The sequence below is a fragment of the Phyllostomus discolor genome, chromosome X, assembly GCF_004126475.2.
Source record: "Phyllostomus discolor isolate MPI-MPIP mPhyDis1 chromosome X, mPhyDis1.pri.v3, whole genome shotgun sequence".
NCBI classification, from domain to species: domain Eukaryota; kingdom Metazoa; phylum Chordata; class Mammalia; order Chiroptera; family Phyllostomidae; genus Phyllostomus; species Phyllostomus discolor.
The window spans coordinates 155,301-171,715 of NC_050198.1; the positions used below are offsets into that span (position 1 = coordinate 155,301).

Genomic DNA, 16,415 nt, shown 5'->3' on the forward strand with positions numbered 1-16,415 from the left:
AAAAGTTGAGTGCTGCATATTTAATCACGTGTGTGTACATACAGGGTGTGTCTGGAGCACAGTAACCGTGTGTGCGCTTGCGCCTAGAATTCATCCCTGGCCTCCCGTGCTGTGCCTCCTGACCTGTGCCTCTTATTTGTAGCAGTGACTCTTCGAGAAGACAGCGCCAAGAGGTTGGAGAGGAGAGCGCGCCGCATTTCTGCATGCATGTCTGATTACTCGCTAGCAACCGATAGCGGGGTATTTGAGCCTCCGAGCAAAAGGTTAGAAGCTGATCTTATTATCTCCTTCTCCCTAAGCAGCCATCCCACAGTGTTACTGGTGAGCACCAAAGGGACCCATCCCGAGAATAACACGGGCTGAGACTTGGTGTGTACCCAGGTGGGGCTTTTTCGGGCTCCTCTCCACACTGGAGGTTGGGCCTTAAGAACCTGCAAAGGTAACTCCTCTGGCTTCTGTGTGGGGTTTGGGGGATGGCCCCCATCCTGTGGTTCTAGGGCTTCTCTCTCTGGCCCTGGTAGGTTTAATTCTTAAGCCGAGCAGAACTGGGAAAGGAAAATCCGTGCACAAGAGAGGCCTGCTTGACCTGCTTGTCTAGCAAGGACACTCATTAGAAATGAACTTCCCCCCTTCCCGAGCTAGAGGAATCGCTTTGCAATGACGAAGCACCTTTTGGGATCTGGAGGTTCCTTGTACTTGGAATCTTTGCCATCATTGTTTCATCTCACTGATTGCAAACTTCTTAGAAGTTCGCCTCTGAACTTTGTTCCAAGTATCACATGTGATCTCGAAAGGTATGCGGAGTTGTTTTCGAAGACGTGCCGGCTCAGAGGCAGGTGCCCGGCGAGATGTGTCATGGACCCGGGGACCTGCAGTCCCTTGAAGCATTTATTTACTTATGTCACAGTTTAATAAATCCCCTCTCAGTATGAAGCACCCCTCACATGAGAGAGCACGTGCCCACCCCGAGGTCACCGGTTGCCTGCGGAGTAACCGCCGTGGCTTTCTGGTTGTGCTCAGGAGCGAGGATGCTGATGAGCCTGCACATGGAGGCACTTGTGTCATCGAGGGGCCCCAGATCCACGTCGGGTTCTGGTGAGTGCAGAAGCCTCCTCCCCTGGCGCTTGTAAAGGTGATCGACAGTAGATTGGGACCCGCCCAGTGACTCACCCCTCCGCACAGGGGCCGGGAGGGACTGGTGGACGGGTCTACGTGACCCAGGGCTGCTCACTGGCCTGGATACCCTGAGGCCACTACAGCCGTCCCAGGCGAGGGACCCAGGTGGTGGGAAGGAGGGTTGGGGAAGAGTAGCTCCATTGCTGTCCTCTGACACTGAGAGTCACCTCATGGAGCCCGAGGTTCGAGGCCATCATGTAGAAACACTAAAAGCCCCCGGTGAGGTGGGGCCTTGGGGAAGTTCTCACGTTCCTGCTCAGTGTCGCTCGTGTGCACCGCAGCGCAGACAGCCGGCCTGCCGCCTGCTCCCCAGAGCAAGCTGGCGTGCCGTGCGTGGCTTTTTGGTTTCTAGTTACTTTCAGTAGTGTTCACACTATACCGAGGCAGGACGTTCACGGCCCAACTGTTCTTTTGCTCACTCTTGTCATTCCAGCTGGGTGTTTCTCAGTGTTGGCACTAGTGCCATTTGGGACCGGATCGTTCTTGGTGGTGGGCGCCGTCCTGTGCACGGCGGGATGGTGAGCAGCATCTCCGGTGTGCACCCACCAGATGACAGTAGCTCACCCTCTGCCCAGCCGTGACACCAAAAGTGTCTCCGGCCATGGCACGTGTCGCTCAGGGGTGGCCGTGGCGGAACCGCCCTCAAGTTGTGGGCCACTGCTGCAGTTCAGCCAGAAGTATGTATACGCCCTGGGGCATCGGCGGTTGTTGAACTAGTGTTTCGTTTGCTAGGCACGACAGTGGCAGCGAGTGTCTCCTCGTGAACGTGTTGCAGCTGAAGAACTTCGCCGGGCTGGTCATGAAGGAAGACTGCAAAATGTGAGCTCTGGGGCCCGTGGACACCCCGCCCACTGCCCGCGGTGCCGCTGGCTGGCCTGCGCCGCTCGGCAGTTTGGGTTGGGGACGTGAGCAGTTTGGAACCCCAGTTTACAACAAAACCACGGGGTGTCTGTCTTTAAAAGCGGGCCGTAAGTTTTAAGAAGAGTCTGCTTTATTATTTGAGGCAGATGGAGCCGGGCTGCCCATGTGCTGCGGCAATACCAAGAAAGTGCCAAGTGCCCATCACTGGCTGCATTTGGGCTTAAGTTGTCCATCCGGGTCACGGGGCTGGGTGGTCCTGAAGCCGCACTCGGCTCTGTGATCCAGAGAGGCTCCTGAAGAGGCCTCTGGCTGGGAAACGGGGCTCCTTGTCTGAGGGGAGGAAAAGGAAAGACAAGTTGGCCCCAGTTGAGAGGCGCTGCCTCTGCGAGCTCCGCAGCTGAAGGTGGGTGCCGGATGGAGGTCCCAGTTTCCCAGGTGGGGAGCACGCCTGGGACGGTGCATTCAAGTCCCAGGGCACCCTGCCTTCCATGACTTTCCTTCATAAACTAGTCTTCTCAAGGCCTCGGAAGCAGCCGGGGCGCAAGTGGCTGAGGGCTCCCTGGGACTTTGTTGTCCCCACTGTGCACTTGGCGGGTTCACTGGTGTCCTGCATCCTCCCCGGTGTGCCGGCGTCTGTGCTGTGGCGGACAGGGCAGGAGACCCGGCGCCGCGGGCTGGGCAGGCGGAGCTTGAGGAGGGAGCCAAGGCCCACTGGGGAGACCAGCGCAGATGCCTCCCCCAAAGGACGGGCGAGCAGAACCTCTGCCTGACCCCGCTCAGTCCCGACGGCTGCCTTTGAGCCTTTCTCTTTGCGCCCGGTTTCCCTCTAACCTCCAGGGGCATGTAGGTTCCTCGGCATCACTCTCTGCGGGGAAAGGGACTTTGTCTGGAAGACTTCGCAGTTCTGCCCACGGGCGTTCAAGGAGAGCTACGTGTGTGCGCGCGCACCCATGTTCACGAGTGGTATCATGCAGACGGTCCGTAGCCTGACTCCGTCTGCTGCTTTCTCCTCTCCGCCTGCAGACATGTCCGCGTCTACTTGCCATCGCTGGACTCTGGCACACCAGACACCTACTGCTCCAAGTCTGTGGAATTCCAGTCCCCCCTGGTATTTAATGATGTTTTCAGAATCCCTGTGCATCCGAGCACGCTGACGTCGAAGTCCCTTCAGTTATACGTGTGTGCGGTGAATCCGCAGCTGCAGGAAGAACTGCTGGTATGGCCTGCGCATGGGCGCGCTCTCCCTTCTCCGTCTCCTCCTGCGTTTCTCTGTCTTTCCGTCAGTCCGTCTGTCTTTGTGTCCCGTTCTTTCTTCAGCCCTCTTTTGTCACTCTCTCCCTCTTTCTGAGTCTCAGTCTGCCGTTCTGTCTTCCTTTCTGTGTCTCTCTGCCTTTCTCCCTCTTCCCCTGTCCTCTCGCTCTCCTCCCTCCGGTTTCCAGTCATTGGCCACTTCGAAATCGGCCTGTTAAGAAGGGTCTCTGTAAGCAGGACTACAGAAAAGGACTGTTTTGTGCTCTAAATATATTGTATTATCTCAAATAATACTTGCCAAACTCCTACTCGACAGCTTCTGAGTCATCTCCATTTTTAGTCGAAGGAACTAAGGAGGGCACACAAATTTGGCAAATAAAAATATGGAGTGGTCAGTTAACTTTGAATTTCAAATGCACTATAGGTACTTTTTGTTAGTATAAGCATGTTTTATACAGTGTGTGAGACGTACTGATGCTTTCTTTAAAAGTTGCTTGTTTGCAGTTCAGACTTACCTGGATGGCCCTGTATTTTCCCCTGGCCATCTCTGCCTGGCCACACTTGGAGGCCGGAGTGCTTTCCTTGCCAGGCTGGAATACCGTCCTTCAGTCCTGGCCCCTCAGCAGCAGACTTAGGGATTGTAGGGTTCAGCCGCGCCTCCCTGCTTTCAGAAATTCCTGAGAGCATCAGCCCCATCAAGCGGCACACCCTGAGCCCAGCCCACCGTTTTAGGTTGGCCATTTTCTGGCCCTGTTCCCCCGCCAGCATGTTCTGAATGAGCAAGCGAGAAGCCGCTCCCGTCCCTGCTGGGCTGCTCTGCGACCATGTTCGCGTTACTGCAGTCAGTTGAAGGGCAGTAAAGCATCTTACCTGCTTTCTGGTCAGGATGGAGGGGGTGACCTTGATGTTTTTAGAACATTCCCATTGGTTGTTAAGGTGAAATCACTCTGTGCCTATTCTGCCTTTTTTTTTTTTAACACCTGTGCAGGGCATTGCCCAAATTAACCTGGCCAACTGTAACAGCCTGAGTGAAATGCAGCTGCGCTGGTACCCAGTCCAGGTGTTCACCAGCCCCGAGCTGCCCAGGACCAGAGACAATCCACGGGCTGAGAAAAGTGGGTCCCGGGACCCTGTGCACACTGCTGCCACCACCTATGCTGCCACCACCTATGCTGCCGCCGCCGCCACCACCTCTGCCGCTGCCGCCACCACTGCCACCGTCGCTGTTGCCGCCGCTGCCCCTGCCGCCGCCACCACCGCTGCCGCTGCCACCACTGCTGCCGCCGCCGCCGCCACTGCCGCCACCGCCACTGGGAAGACGGTGCGTGTGTCTGCCCTACAGAGCAGCTCCCTCCTGCTTCCTGGCCTTGGGACTGGCTTTTCCTGGGGGAGGTCCTCTCTGAGAAGAATCCGTATAGATGTAGGTGTTGGGACGTGGCAGGGAAGCAGCAGACTTATAAGGGAAGCCATAAAAGTGGAAGGTATGGGTGTGCGTGGCCACTCATGATAGTGTTTTTCAACACAAATGTGTTCATGATCGTGAGTGGCACGTTTATGGTTTTTAAATTTGAGCCTTTAGCTGTCAATGGTGCGGTGGACTTCTCCCTGCCGGAGAGCAGCTGAAGTACAGCCGCCAGCCTGGAGGAAGGGGCCAGACTGAGCGGTGGGCCGCAGGCCCGCCGGTCCGAGCTGGTTCTCACACGTGGCCCTCTCTTCCCGCAGGACGCCGTGACGGTGCTGCTGGCCAGAACCACAGCGCAGCTGCAGGCGGTGGAGCGCGAGCTGGCCGAGGAGCGCGTGAAGCTGGAGGAGGAGATCCTGGAGATGGACCGGAAGGAGGAGCAGGTGGAGGCCGTGTCTGAGCGGTAAGGCTCCCGGGATCTGTCGGCGAGGTGGCGCCGCGCCTTTTGTCGGGCCGAGGCCGGCGCTGTGCTCATCAGCCATGGGTCTGGGCGCCTTTGGGCGCGAGTTGTTTTTCTCATTCAGAGAAGTGGGGATTCTCCCGGGAAACCAAATGCTGATCTGGATGAGGGCAGGACTCTGACCTCGCTCCCCCTGCTCTCCGTGTAGGCTTTTCACCTTCTCCTTCTGTTGCGGGATTTCTCTTAAAGAGCGGGACTATTGAATGACTCCGCTCTGCCAGGAGTGAATACAATAAGGTCCCTTTAAGGTGTTTTTTTTTTTTAACAGCTGTATTGAGATGCAATCTACCTACCGTACAATTCACCCATTTAAAGTGGACAATTCAGTGGTTTTTCGTTCAGTCACAGAGTTGTGCCACCATCGCCACAATCAATTTGCATCGGGCCAAAAAGAAACCCCATACCCATTAGCGGTCACCCCCATTCCTCCTTTGCTCGGCCTCTGGCAACTGCTAATCTGCCGGCCGCGTCTGTGGAGTTGCCTGGGCTGGACATTGCATCTGAGTGCAACCGCGTGAGGTTCCTTTCCGTTTTACCGGAAGTGGCCTGTTGGTGACCCCTTGACTCAGCACAGCCCCGCCTGCCGCAGAACAATAATGGAGATGCCCGGCATCTCCAGCGGACTGGCTTCTGTCTAACCCTTTCCAGAGGCGCTTTCGCATGGCTTTCCTTCCGCGGTTTTCCATAAAGAGTGTCGTCTTTCTAAAGCTTCCCACTTCTTCCTGTAGCTCTTCCTGGATTTCTTTGAGAGCACTTTCTTCTACAGAGGGAGGTGCATGGCCGGGGCGGTGGGGGGGGGCAGTGTTGGACTCAGGGCCAGGCAGGAAGCTGTGAGAGTCCCCGGGGGAGCGGGGGTTTTCAGGACGCTGGCATCTGCAGCAGGTGCAATTGGGGGATGAGGACAGACAGAGCCTCTTCAAGAAAGTCCCCGTGGCATTGTCCCCCTAGAAAACATACGTGCACTTTTATAAGAGAAGCAGCTATCGGCAAAGACTGGAAGCAAATACGGGGCGTCTCTGCTGCTGTGCTCTGTGTGCGCAGCAGGGACCTGTCCCTTGGGTGAGCGTTCTGTGGGCTTTGCAATATGCACCCTTAGGAGCTGGCAGGCCGACTCGGTGGACAGCGGCTGTAGCAGCTGCACCCAGACCAGCCCCCCGCACCCAGAGCCCTGCTGCACCACTGTGGACTCCATCCACGGACAGCCGTTGGCGGGCCGGGCAGATCCTTACAGCCCCAGGAAACCTCAGCCCCCTCCTCTAAAGGTAAGTAGTTAAGGTCAAGGGGGTCTCTGGAACCCCATGTGCTTTGTCGCCCAGCGCCCGGCAGGAGAGCACGCTTAAGATCAATAAAGAGGCCCATAGCAATGTGTGTCAACTTTGAATTAAAAAGAAAGGACAACTGCAACTAAAAAGGATTGACTTCAACTCCTTCACATGCCTGCTGGTGATGACCCAGTCCCGCCTCCAGGGCCAGCCAGGCGCAGGCTGCTCCGGGGAGCCCACGGTTTTGGACACTTGCTTTCCTCCCTTCGGGATGTTAAGAACAGCAAAGTATCCTTTTGCCTCTTCTCTTCACTTGACCTTCCTTTTTTTGTTTTTTTTTTTCATCCCCAAGTCTTTAGGGAGGTCATCTTTCAGGCTTGCAGTGACAAATGTCTCAGGGAACCAGTGTAGTTGGAAGATGACTTACCAAGGCTCTATGGAAACTTTGTTCCCAACCTGTGCGGCTCACCCCGGCACAAATACTCAGGGAGTGAAACCCACCCCCTGGGCAGCTGCCCAGGCCGCGGTGTGTACACAGCAGGGCTAGGCTAGGCTGCCGGGTTGCTGCCGTAAAGCACTGGCCCGGATCACGGCACGAGGCTGTGGGAAGGTAGTGTGGTGTGGCCCACTCCTCCAGCTTGTCATTTTAAAACACTTCAAATCTATGCAACAGTGGCTGGCTTGAGCCCAGGGGTGACATGATCTGACTTCAGGTTTTTTTGTTGATTGCTTTCTAACTTATTGACATGCAATTCACATAAGATGAAACGAACCATTTCCAAGTGAACAGTCCGGTGGCGTTAAGGACACTCACAGTGTTGTGCGATCACCGCCTCTGCTGGGTCCCAAGCACCTCTGTTACCCCAGAGTGGAACCCCGTCCGCATGAGCAGTCACTGCCCGTTCCCGCCCTCCCAGCCCCTGGAAACCACCAGTCTGCCTGTGTCTCTGTGGATTTGCCAATTCTAGACGTTTTCGTGTAAATAGAATCACACGACATGTGGCTTTTTGTGTCGGGCTTCGCTCACTCAGCCTAATGCTTTCTCGGTCCATCTGCGCGCATTGTGGCGTCTGTCAGGGCCTCGGCCCTGTTGCTAGCTGAGCAGTCTCCCCTCGCCTGGGCCCGCCACGTTTCCTCGTCTGCTCCCCTGTTTGTGCATGTTTGGACTGCCTCCCCCTTTCGGCTATTCGAATAACGCTGCTGTGAGAACGTGCGTGCGCAAATACTTGTTTTGTCCGCAAAAAGAAGACTCGAACCTTTGTAGATTTAAGAAAAGACTTTTAGGTGGGCCTCACTGAGGACATGCCCGAGAGCAGAGTTCCAAGAAACCTTGAAACAGTGCCCAGCTTTAGACAAGTGCGTGACGGGAGCTTCTGTGGGCAGGAGGACACAGAGAGAGACAGCTGTGTGTCAGCAGTCTGAGTAAGTCCCGTGCAGTCAAGGAAACGGACGACCTCAGGCGGAGGGAATGTGCAGATAAGGTGGGGTCATCCAGCGTCTGGAGTCAGGGAGTCATGGGAATGGGCCTGGAAGCAATTATTTTGAAACCTTTATCAGGATGTAGAAAGAACAGGCTTTGCCTCCTATAACCATTTATCTTTGTAATTGGGACTGTTAGAGAGTGTACGTGACCAGCCCCACGGAAGGCCTCGGGTAGGAATTTGCTGTTCCCCTGGTTACCGGTCAGGTTGGGGCCGCCTACACAGCCTTTGCTTTCTCGGCAGCGAACTCCTGTTTTCAGGTCTTTTCCATACGCTCATGGCAAAGGAATGGCTGCGTCTGGCTGCAGCTCTAGCAGGGTCTTCCCGGGTGCTCCGTGCAGAGGAAATGGAGGGGGGGCGGGCAAGGGATGGAGCAGGTGGGCGAGACGCCCACCGCGCTCCCTGGGCATAAACCACAGTGACCCGGATGGAGGGTTGGTGACAGGTGGTTGACACATGCGCAATCTGGAATATAGAGCCAACAGGGCTTGGTTTGGGGCCAAACACAAGGTGTGCGAAAGAGGACGAGAGTCCGGGACGACACCAAGGCTTTTTTTTCTTTTTCTTTTTTGCACGAAAACTGACCAGCAGAGACCCTTGTCAGAGGAGGACGGGTTGGGAGAAAAACTGCAAGTCAGTGTCAGATGTGTTCAGAGTGACACGGCAGCCCGAGTTCCAAGTAGAGAAGGCAGGGACGAGGTGTGTGCGCACAAAGTTTACTGCTGTGTTCTAGAAAAAGTGGTGGTAATAATGAATTACTGTCTAGGTTGATAAGGAAACCAACACCGAAGACCTCTTCCCAGAAGAAGTAGCCAGTCTTCCGAAGGAGCGGGCCAGCCGCAGGGGCCGAGGGGCACCCTTTGTCCGCAGTAGCACCATTGTCCGTTCCCAGACTTTCTCGCCTGGGGCGCGAAGCCAGTATGTTTGCAGAGTAAGTTGCAATTCCTTTGCCACCAAAAAAAAAAAAAAAAAAAAAAAAAAAAAGCTTGCTTCCCCCGCCCTTCCCTGGTTGTGTTTTCCTTTTTATTCCTTATGCTAAAAGACAAAGGTGTTCTCCCAGCTAACCCCCGTCAGTGAGCAGCATTCTTGTGCTGCTCTCGTCCGCCCTACCTCGTCCCGCATCTATATCTAAGTGGATTTCTCCCGAACTCCAACCCCTTTCCCCGGGAGACTCGCAGTGCCTTGCAGTGCCGTGTGTGCGCTGCCTCGAGGTCAGGAAGCAGGGTGACCCCTTTGCACAGCAGGCTAGGGGTGAGTGAATTGCAACAGGGAGTATCTTGACTGGGGTTGAGGCCTGCAAGTCAGCTCCCTGTGGGCCGGAAGTGCCGGAGGACGGCCACGGGGGAGGCCCAGGGAGGATGGCGGCCGTGAGCACTCAGGGGCTGGGGCTGCCCGTCCTCCCTCCCTGCATGTAAAGCCTCGCCCTGTGGGTGATGGCAGGACATGCTGGCTGACTCTCAGGCCCAGCTGCTCCTTGCAGCACAGTCACAGTGCCTGGGTACCCGCCCCCCCAGGGGTTGTCACTGGTCCTGCTGGGGCCCGGACATCGGAGCTCTGGGACGTAGCGTGCTCACAGGGTTGAGAACCTCAAGTAACTTGGACAGGGAGACCCAGTCCACTGTGGTTCTCAAAGAGGGGGCAGCATGTTGGAGGTTGGCAGGCAGTGACAGTGTCATAGTGACAGCACAGACGAAGACAGAGAAGGGATTTTTAAGCATAAATGATTTTGATGCAGTGCCCTGAAAGGGACATTGGATTGGGAAGAAGTTTGAGCCTTCCCACTCCTCTGGATTGGACTTGAAGGGGCTGCCAAGGAGCTGGCTTCATTAGGGCAGAGCCTTTATTGTGTTCACCGTCACGATTGTTTACAGTGACGGGGTGTAGACCAAAGTCAGCAGAAGGAAGAGGCACGTAGGGCCGCGCTCAGGAGACACTGGGCACAAGCTTCCGGTCGGTCTCTGCAGCAGAGCTGTGCAGACAGCTCGTCTCTCTCCCGGCAGTGGCAGGTGGCAGCACGCACAGAGTGCTGGCCACGGGGCAGGGTCTCCTGAGCCTTGGTGTGCAGGCTTTTCCGTGGGGCTGGCCATGTTGTCCCAATCTAGTGCTACGTGGCTGAAGTGGCTGACTGTGGTCACCAGGCCCTCCAGAGGTCAGGCTGACGACCAGAGGTCCCTACCATAGGTCACATTGTCGGCAGAGACTATGTAGCCTGGCCCCAGGTCCCCAGAGACACTTAGGCAGCACATTGCAGGGCCTTCCAGGTGACCTCCCAGGCTAAGGACCTTCCTTGGGGCAATGTTAATCCTTTGCCGCATGCACTGAACAGCAGGAGGTGGCACCCAGGGGGCCCCGGCCGCACTCCTGCCCTGATTGTGAGACTTGCTGCTCTTCTTTGCACGGACGGACGTGAGGTGTCGGGCTCACGGCTGCCCGGGGTGGCCCAGAGCGAAGCCCAGGCACCGCTGCCCTGCCAGGGCTCAGCTCCTCTGCCGGGCTCCTGGCCCCGCTGCTTCTGTCTGCTCCGCAGTGGAAAGCGCCTTCCCCACGGCACCTCAGTGCAAGACTGAATAAGGAAACCAGTTGCTTCCTCCTAAGTCGTGCGGATCAGGTACACAGAAACAGCACTTTGGGAAACAGTCATCGAGGCTTGAGGCCCTGCAGTCTCAACAGATCACTCCCCAACCTGCCCTTCTTCCAGTTCTGCTTCAGTCTGATAGAGGCTATGAACCCAGCGGTGGCTCAGAGGCCAGGAACGGTCAGTTCCAGGGGTTCTCTAAGTATGTACAGATTCTGCAGTAACGTGTGGACTTTTGTACTGAATGGTGCTGAATTCAGAGAGGTGATAGAACTTATTAAAATGGGGGTGGGTGGGGAGAAGGATTCAGCCCAGGCGGTTGCAGATGCTAGGCTAGCTCGAGGGGCATCCTCAGGCCTTCCTAGGACTCTTGCCAAACGCTGCAGAGCAGATTCAAGCCCGCTCCCTGCAAAGGAGAGGCGGGAGAGGAGAGCCTTTGCTTCCCCGGAGGGAGGCTTCCAGTGCCTGACTGCGTTCGGTGCCCTCCCTAGAAGCACGCGTTCGCTGGCGGCGCTGTCAGAGGCCGCTTTGTTTCCGTACACATTTGTCACGATCAGGAGGCCCAGCAGCTGCCATGCCACGGCTCTGCCCGAGTGTTTTGGGTTAATTGGCGTGGAAAATAAGGCCACGAAGGCCAGGACTTTGGCTCTCACACAGATCCACATTGATCCTGAAGCAGGAACCCGCCACCAAATGAAATACATAATGTCTTGGCTCCCATAAAGAAGGCATTATTTATTTTTCTTTTTCCAAGGCAGACCTCTCCCCTTGACTGGCAGAGCGGGCGTGAGGGCCGCTGCCGTGTCCTGCTGCAGGAACGAGGCTCGGTTTTGGAAAGCGCTCTCTTTCCAGCTCTTGCCAAAGCCAGGAACACAGCAGATGACAATGACGACGAGTGCCAAGCGCTGAGGACAGTGCTGGCTTTCATGAGCATCACACATCCTATCAAGTCACAGTTGCTATTGGTGGAACAGAAATACTGTGGCCTCAATTAGCCTAGGAAGTTCCTGTGGGCCGGCTGATAGACATGAAGGAGGGCTGGGCTGGCGGGGAGTGGGGAATCTTGGTATGCTTCATTGGTTTGTTTTTCTTTGTCCTTTGTTTTACTGCAAAGTCTTGTTACTCAAACCAGGGATCTCGGTAAAAGCACTATGGTTCATAAATACATTTGAGTGCCTATGAGGAGAAAGAAAATAATCTAACTCAGAGTGCAAAGAGAAGGAATCTCGAATTTCCAAGAAAGTGTTTGTGAACCTCATTCTTTTTGGTGCAGCTCTATCGTAGTGACAGCGACAGTTCAACACTGCCCCGGAAGTCTCCCTTTGTCCGGAACACTTTGGAAAGACGAACCCTCCGCTATAAGCAGGTGTGTGCTGCGTAAGCTGATATGGAATCTGTACGTACCCTGGGAGTTATCTTTAGAAACCTTAAAAAGGTGATCTTTTAGATTGCTGGTTCACCTCTGTTCTTTAATTGTGGGAGAACCTTCTGGAAGGCCCGAGCTTGCTGGCCACGTGGTGCCCGCACGCTTGGTGAGCACGCGCACTCACGGCTGTGGTCTCTCGCAGTCCTGTAGGTCATCCCTGGCCGAGCTCATGGCCCGCACCTCCCTGGACCTGGAGCTGGACCTCCAGGCGTCGAGAACTCGGCAGAGGCAGCTGAACGAGGAGATCTGCGCGCTCCGAGAGCTGAGGCAGCGCCTGGAAGATGCCCAGCTCCGGGGCCAGACCGACCTCCCGCACTGGGTGCTGTGCGACGAGCGATTCCGGAATCTGCTGAAGGAAGCGGAGAGGCAGGTGAGAGGCCTGGGGCCTGGCCGCACCGTCACCGCCCTCTGCTCCCATGCTAGTGGCCTGCGAGTCAGCATTGCAGATGACAAAACTACTTAAGCGACCCAGGCACTTGTATTAAGGAGCTGGGTTTCTCCCTCTGTTCCGACAGCAGCAGCACACATGTGGATGCTTTGCAGCTGTTGCACGGGGGTGCATTGGGGCTCCCGCGGCCAGCACCCCCACTACCCGCTTTGGGATGGGGTGTTCTGTGTCCCGTGTCTGTGAGGCCATGACCCCGGGGACCCTGACTAGGTGCTCTGAGGATTCCCTGAGGGCAGTGGGTCCCCTCTGGGTCCCCAGAGTTGGGAGTGGTTTCATTCATTCTTCCTTAAAGCGGCAGTAAAACGTCTCGTTCATCCAATGTTGCCGTTCCAGACAAGACAGACCAGACTTGACTTCCGTCAAGAACAGGCAGCTGAGAAGATGCTGAAGGAGGCCTCCAAAGGGGTCTGCCAGCTGCGTGGGCAGAACCACAAGGAGCCCATCCAAGTGCAGACGTTCAGGTAGGGGGGTGTAGGCCTCGCTCTTTGCCATCTAACTTGTCATTAGAAACACGGTAGCCTTGAGAAAACCCACGAAACAGGAATCCCCGCTGCCATGAGCAATTTCCTGCTTTCTTCCAATCTTTTTTTTTCTAGACACTTTCTTTTGCATGCTACTTGTAATAATAATGTGGGTTCAGTTGTGCATTTAGCTTTGTTTAGATGAAATAGCCTGTGTTGCCACACCATCTGTTATCTTTGTTGGCTGTCGTGGCTCACCCAGCAGATATAATTCACAGGAATATTCTATTTTATAACCCTGCTTCTTCCCAAACGTCCCCTATTGAAAATGACACATTGATTTACTTATATATACACCTGTGTAGCACCTTGGCCTTTTTCGTTACCTTGTGATTGCAGCACAATGTACACGCTGGGGAGTGTGCACGTCGTAGCTGTGAACTAGTTCAGGGAATTATCACGGATGCTACAACCTCAGGCTTCCCACACCAGAGTGACCGCTGTTTTGAATCTGAGTATCATAGATGAGCTTTCCCTAGTCTGTTCACATAGCATAAAATTACACATTTAAAGTGAACAATTCTAGTCCCGACTGGAGTGGTGCCGTTGCTTGGGTGTTGTCCCACAGGGCGAAAGGTCGCTGGTGTGATTCCAGGAATCACAGACCCAGCTGGTGTGGTCAGGGCACAGGCCTGGGTTGTGGGTTTGTTTGGTCCTCGGTCACGGCACGCACAGTGTTTCTCTCTCACACGAATGTTTCTCTCCCTCTCTTTCGCACTCCCTTCCCCTCTCTAAAATAAATAAAATACAAGAATTTAAAGTGAACAATTCCACACCATTTGGAACATCCACAGCGTCCTTCAACCACCACCTCTGTCTAGTTCCAAAACATTCCCATCATCCTAAAAGGAAGCCCCGCACCCATGAGCCGTCCCTCCCCGTTCTTCCCTCCCCTACCCCCAGCAACCCCCAGTCCGCCTCTGTCTCTGTGGCTTGGCCGATTCTGGGCGTTCACGTAAGTGGGGTCGCACAGTGTGTGGTCTTCTGTGCTTGGCTTCTCAGGATAATGTTTCTAAAGTCCATCTACATTGTAGTGCGTCTCAGAGCTGCATTCCTTTTCAGGGCTGAATAACATGTGCCCAACTTTTACTCTTAATTTGTTCATACCCTGAATTTTCACATCCCCATCATAAAGAAAAAACAAAGTGCTTAACTATCTTCCTTCAATGATGATTTAGAATGACTTCATTTGTATAGTTTTTATTCATTAATTTATTTTTAAAAATATTTTATTTATTATTTATTTTTAGAGAGGGGAGGGAGGGAGAAAGAGGGAGAGAGAGAGAAACATCCATGTGTGGTTGCTGGGGGCCATGGCCTGCAACCTAGGCATGTGCCCTGACTGGGAATCGAACCTGCGATGGTTTGGTTTGCAGCCCTCGCTCAATCCACTGAGCTACGCCAGCCAGGGCTTTATTTATTAATTTATTAATAAAGCAAATATTTGCTGAATCCTTGCCCTCATGGGGCTTCGTAATTTCCATTAAAATTTTTAGAGTCTCTCTATTCAAACAGGTGTGTTGTTCGGATTTAAATTCAGTTTGTTCTATGAGTAAGAAAAGCTGTCATTGATATTGAGAGCCTCCTGGCAGCTTTCAGTGCGTTTCTGTCAGCTTCTAACCGGTAATTCTTTCCACTCCCAGGGAGAAGATAGCATTTTTTACCAGACCAAGGATTAACATACCTCCTCTGCCCGCCGATGACGTTTGATGTAGTGCTTTGTACGCGTGAAGTATTTATCTTCCTGTCTTGTTTTCATGAAGTCCTTAGACTAGCTAAATTTGTCTTAAAATATTTGTGCAAAGCTATTAATATACACATTTTGTAAAAAAACACATATCTATACATATATATTTTATAATAGTGACGGCAACAGGGCTTGGTTTTTCCTTGTTGTGAAACTGACATCTCTGAAGACAAGTTATTTTATAAAAGATCAACTATCATGTTAAGAGTGTACAGTTTTTACGCTGTTTTATTTGACTTAAAGGCTGGAAGACAGAAACGAAGTGAGTTCAGGCAAATTCACTGTATTGTAATTTATTTATAGTACTTTTTTTTTCCTTGAAGGAAAATACTGACTTTAAGATGTATTTTAAGACTGAAATTTTGTTCTTCAGTATTTGTCATGCAGTAGAATGGAACTTTGGGGCCGGTTTTGTTTCTGACACGGAAATGCAAACACTTTGTGCTACATTTGTCACTCGTACCAGCTTCTCATGTGTGCCTTTATCCATGTACATTGTCCACTGTCACACTCGTGTTCTGTTAAGATCCCGCCTGGGGGCTCAGCCGTAGTTCACACGTGCGCGAGCGCGTGCGTCGCAGAGCTCCGTCTCCCACGGTGACTGCGCGCCGAGAGCCCCCCTCATTTCTGTGTTGTGTCAGCGTGCACAGCTCTGTGCTCCCTCCGAGTTTCCCCACAGAGCCCCCGGCGCCCTCGCTGGGTCCTGCCTGCTCGCGGCAGCTGTCCACCCTGCCCCGTACCGGACCCAGCGACCTGCCCTTCCAGTGCGCCCCATCCGCTGTGCCCGACAGGAAGGCGGCGCCGGGGCTCCCGTTCTACTGCTCTGTCATGAAGGAAAGTGAAAGGGACCTAGGAACGCGCCCTCGCATCAGCCAGCGAACCTGCTGATGCGGACAGCAGTTCTGCCATAGACATGATGACCTCTGAAGGCGCTTTGCCGTGGAAGGAAGTGCACGCGGGTAGCTGCAGTTACCCGGCAAGTCACTTAACAGGAGAGTGTTTGATTCATTTTGATTTAAATCATAATCCTCCCCGGTACTGGAAGGTACCTAATATTTCTTAATAAATCTTAGAAGTAGTTCATGAAAAAAAAAGTTTTATGTAATTAAAAAAAATACCATTATTCTCTTAAAATGCCAAATGATATACCTATTTTGCCTCATGCATATTTATTATATATGGAATGCACTCTCCTTTCTGAGGCCTCGGAGAAGGAAGCGAGGTGGTCACGTAAAATAGACAAGAGAACTTCCTCGTCCTAGACTCCTCTGCCCCTCCCTTGGAAATGCCCCCTTTTAATCAATGTCTCTCTTCTCATTAGTCTGTAATTGTCCCCCTTGTATAATCCGCCTTCCTTTTTGCATTTATTAAAAGTGAATTTTGTAAAAAGCATTTCATTGACACGCGACCTGTCACGGGCAATGGACCTTGTCAGTGGCGGTAAGACTGAAACCTCTATGCTTTTCACAGTTGTCATCTTTTGCTATGTATTTCTGCCTCGAGTCTCGCTGGATTTTTGTTTTTTGTTTTGTTTTGTTGTTTTGGGCTAACTTCTCTGTGAACATACCCACAACAGAGATGGAGACACGCAAAGCCCCGCGGTCCTGTGGCAGACAGCGCCGCTGAGCGCGCGAGGACAATGGCAGGCCCTCTCTGTGCCCCAGCTGGGGAACTCGCACCAGCAACAGTCTGCCACTCCGACGCCTCGGGCGCGCGGCTCCTCCTGTGGGGAGAGTCCCCTGAAG

At 53.7% G+C, this 16,415-nt stretch overlaps 1 protein-coding gene across 6 annotated transcripts in view; it reads left to right on the forward strand.

Moving 5' to 3' along the window:
- WWC3 (WWC family member 3) overlaps positions 1-15,908 on the forward strand; it is a 99,506-nt gene extending 83,598 nt beyond the window's left edge. For all 6 annotated transcript variants that reach the window (XM_036016280.1, XM_036016281.1, XM_036016283.1 and 3 more), the window contains 12 exons: positions 143-263; positions 1,021-1,095; positions 1,909-1,995; positions 3,061-3,253; positions 4,277-4,609; positions 5,011-5,153; positions 6,307-6,472; positions 8,720-8,884; positions 11,802-11,894; positions 12,097-12,324; positions 12,736-12,863; positions 14,567-15,908. In XM_036016280.1, the coding sequence (XP_035872173.1) occupies positions 143-263; positions 1,021-1,095; positions 1,909-1,995; positions 3,061-3,253; positions 4,277-4,609; positions 5,011-5,153; positions 6,307-6,472; positions 8,720-8,884; positions 11,802-11,894; positions 12,097-12,324; positions 12,736-12,863; positions 14,567-14,633 (1,799 nt within the window). In that variant the 3' untranslated portion in view covers positions 14,634-15,908. The remainder of the gene's footprint in view (positions 1-142; positions 264-1,020; positions 1,096-1,908; positions 1,996-3,060; positions 3,254-4,276; positions 4,610-5,010; positions 5,154-6,306; positions 6,473-8,719; positions 8,885-11,801; positions 11,895-12,096; positions 12,325-12,735; positions 12,864-14,566) is intronic.
- Positions 15,909-16,415: the final 507 nt, after the last annotated feature.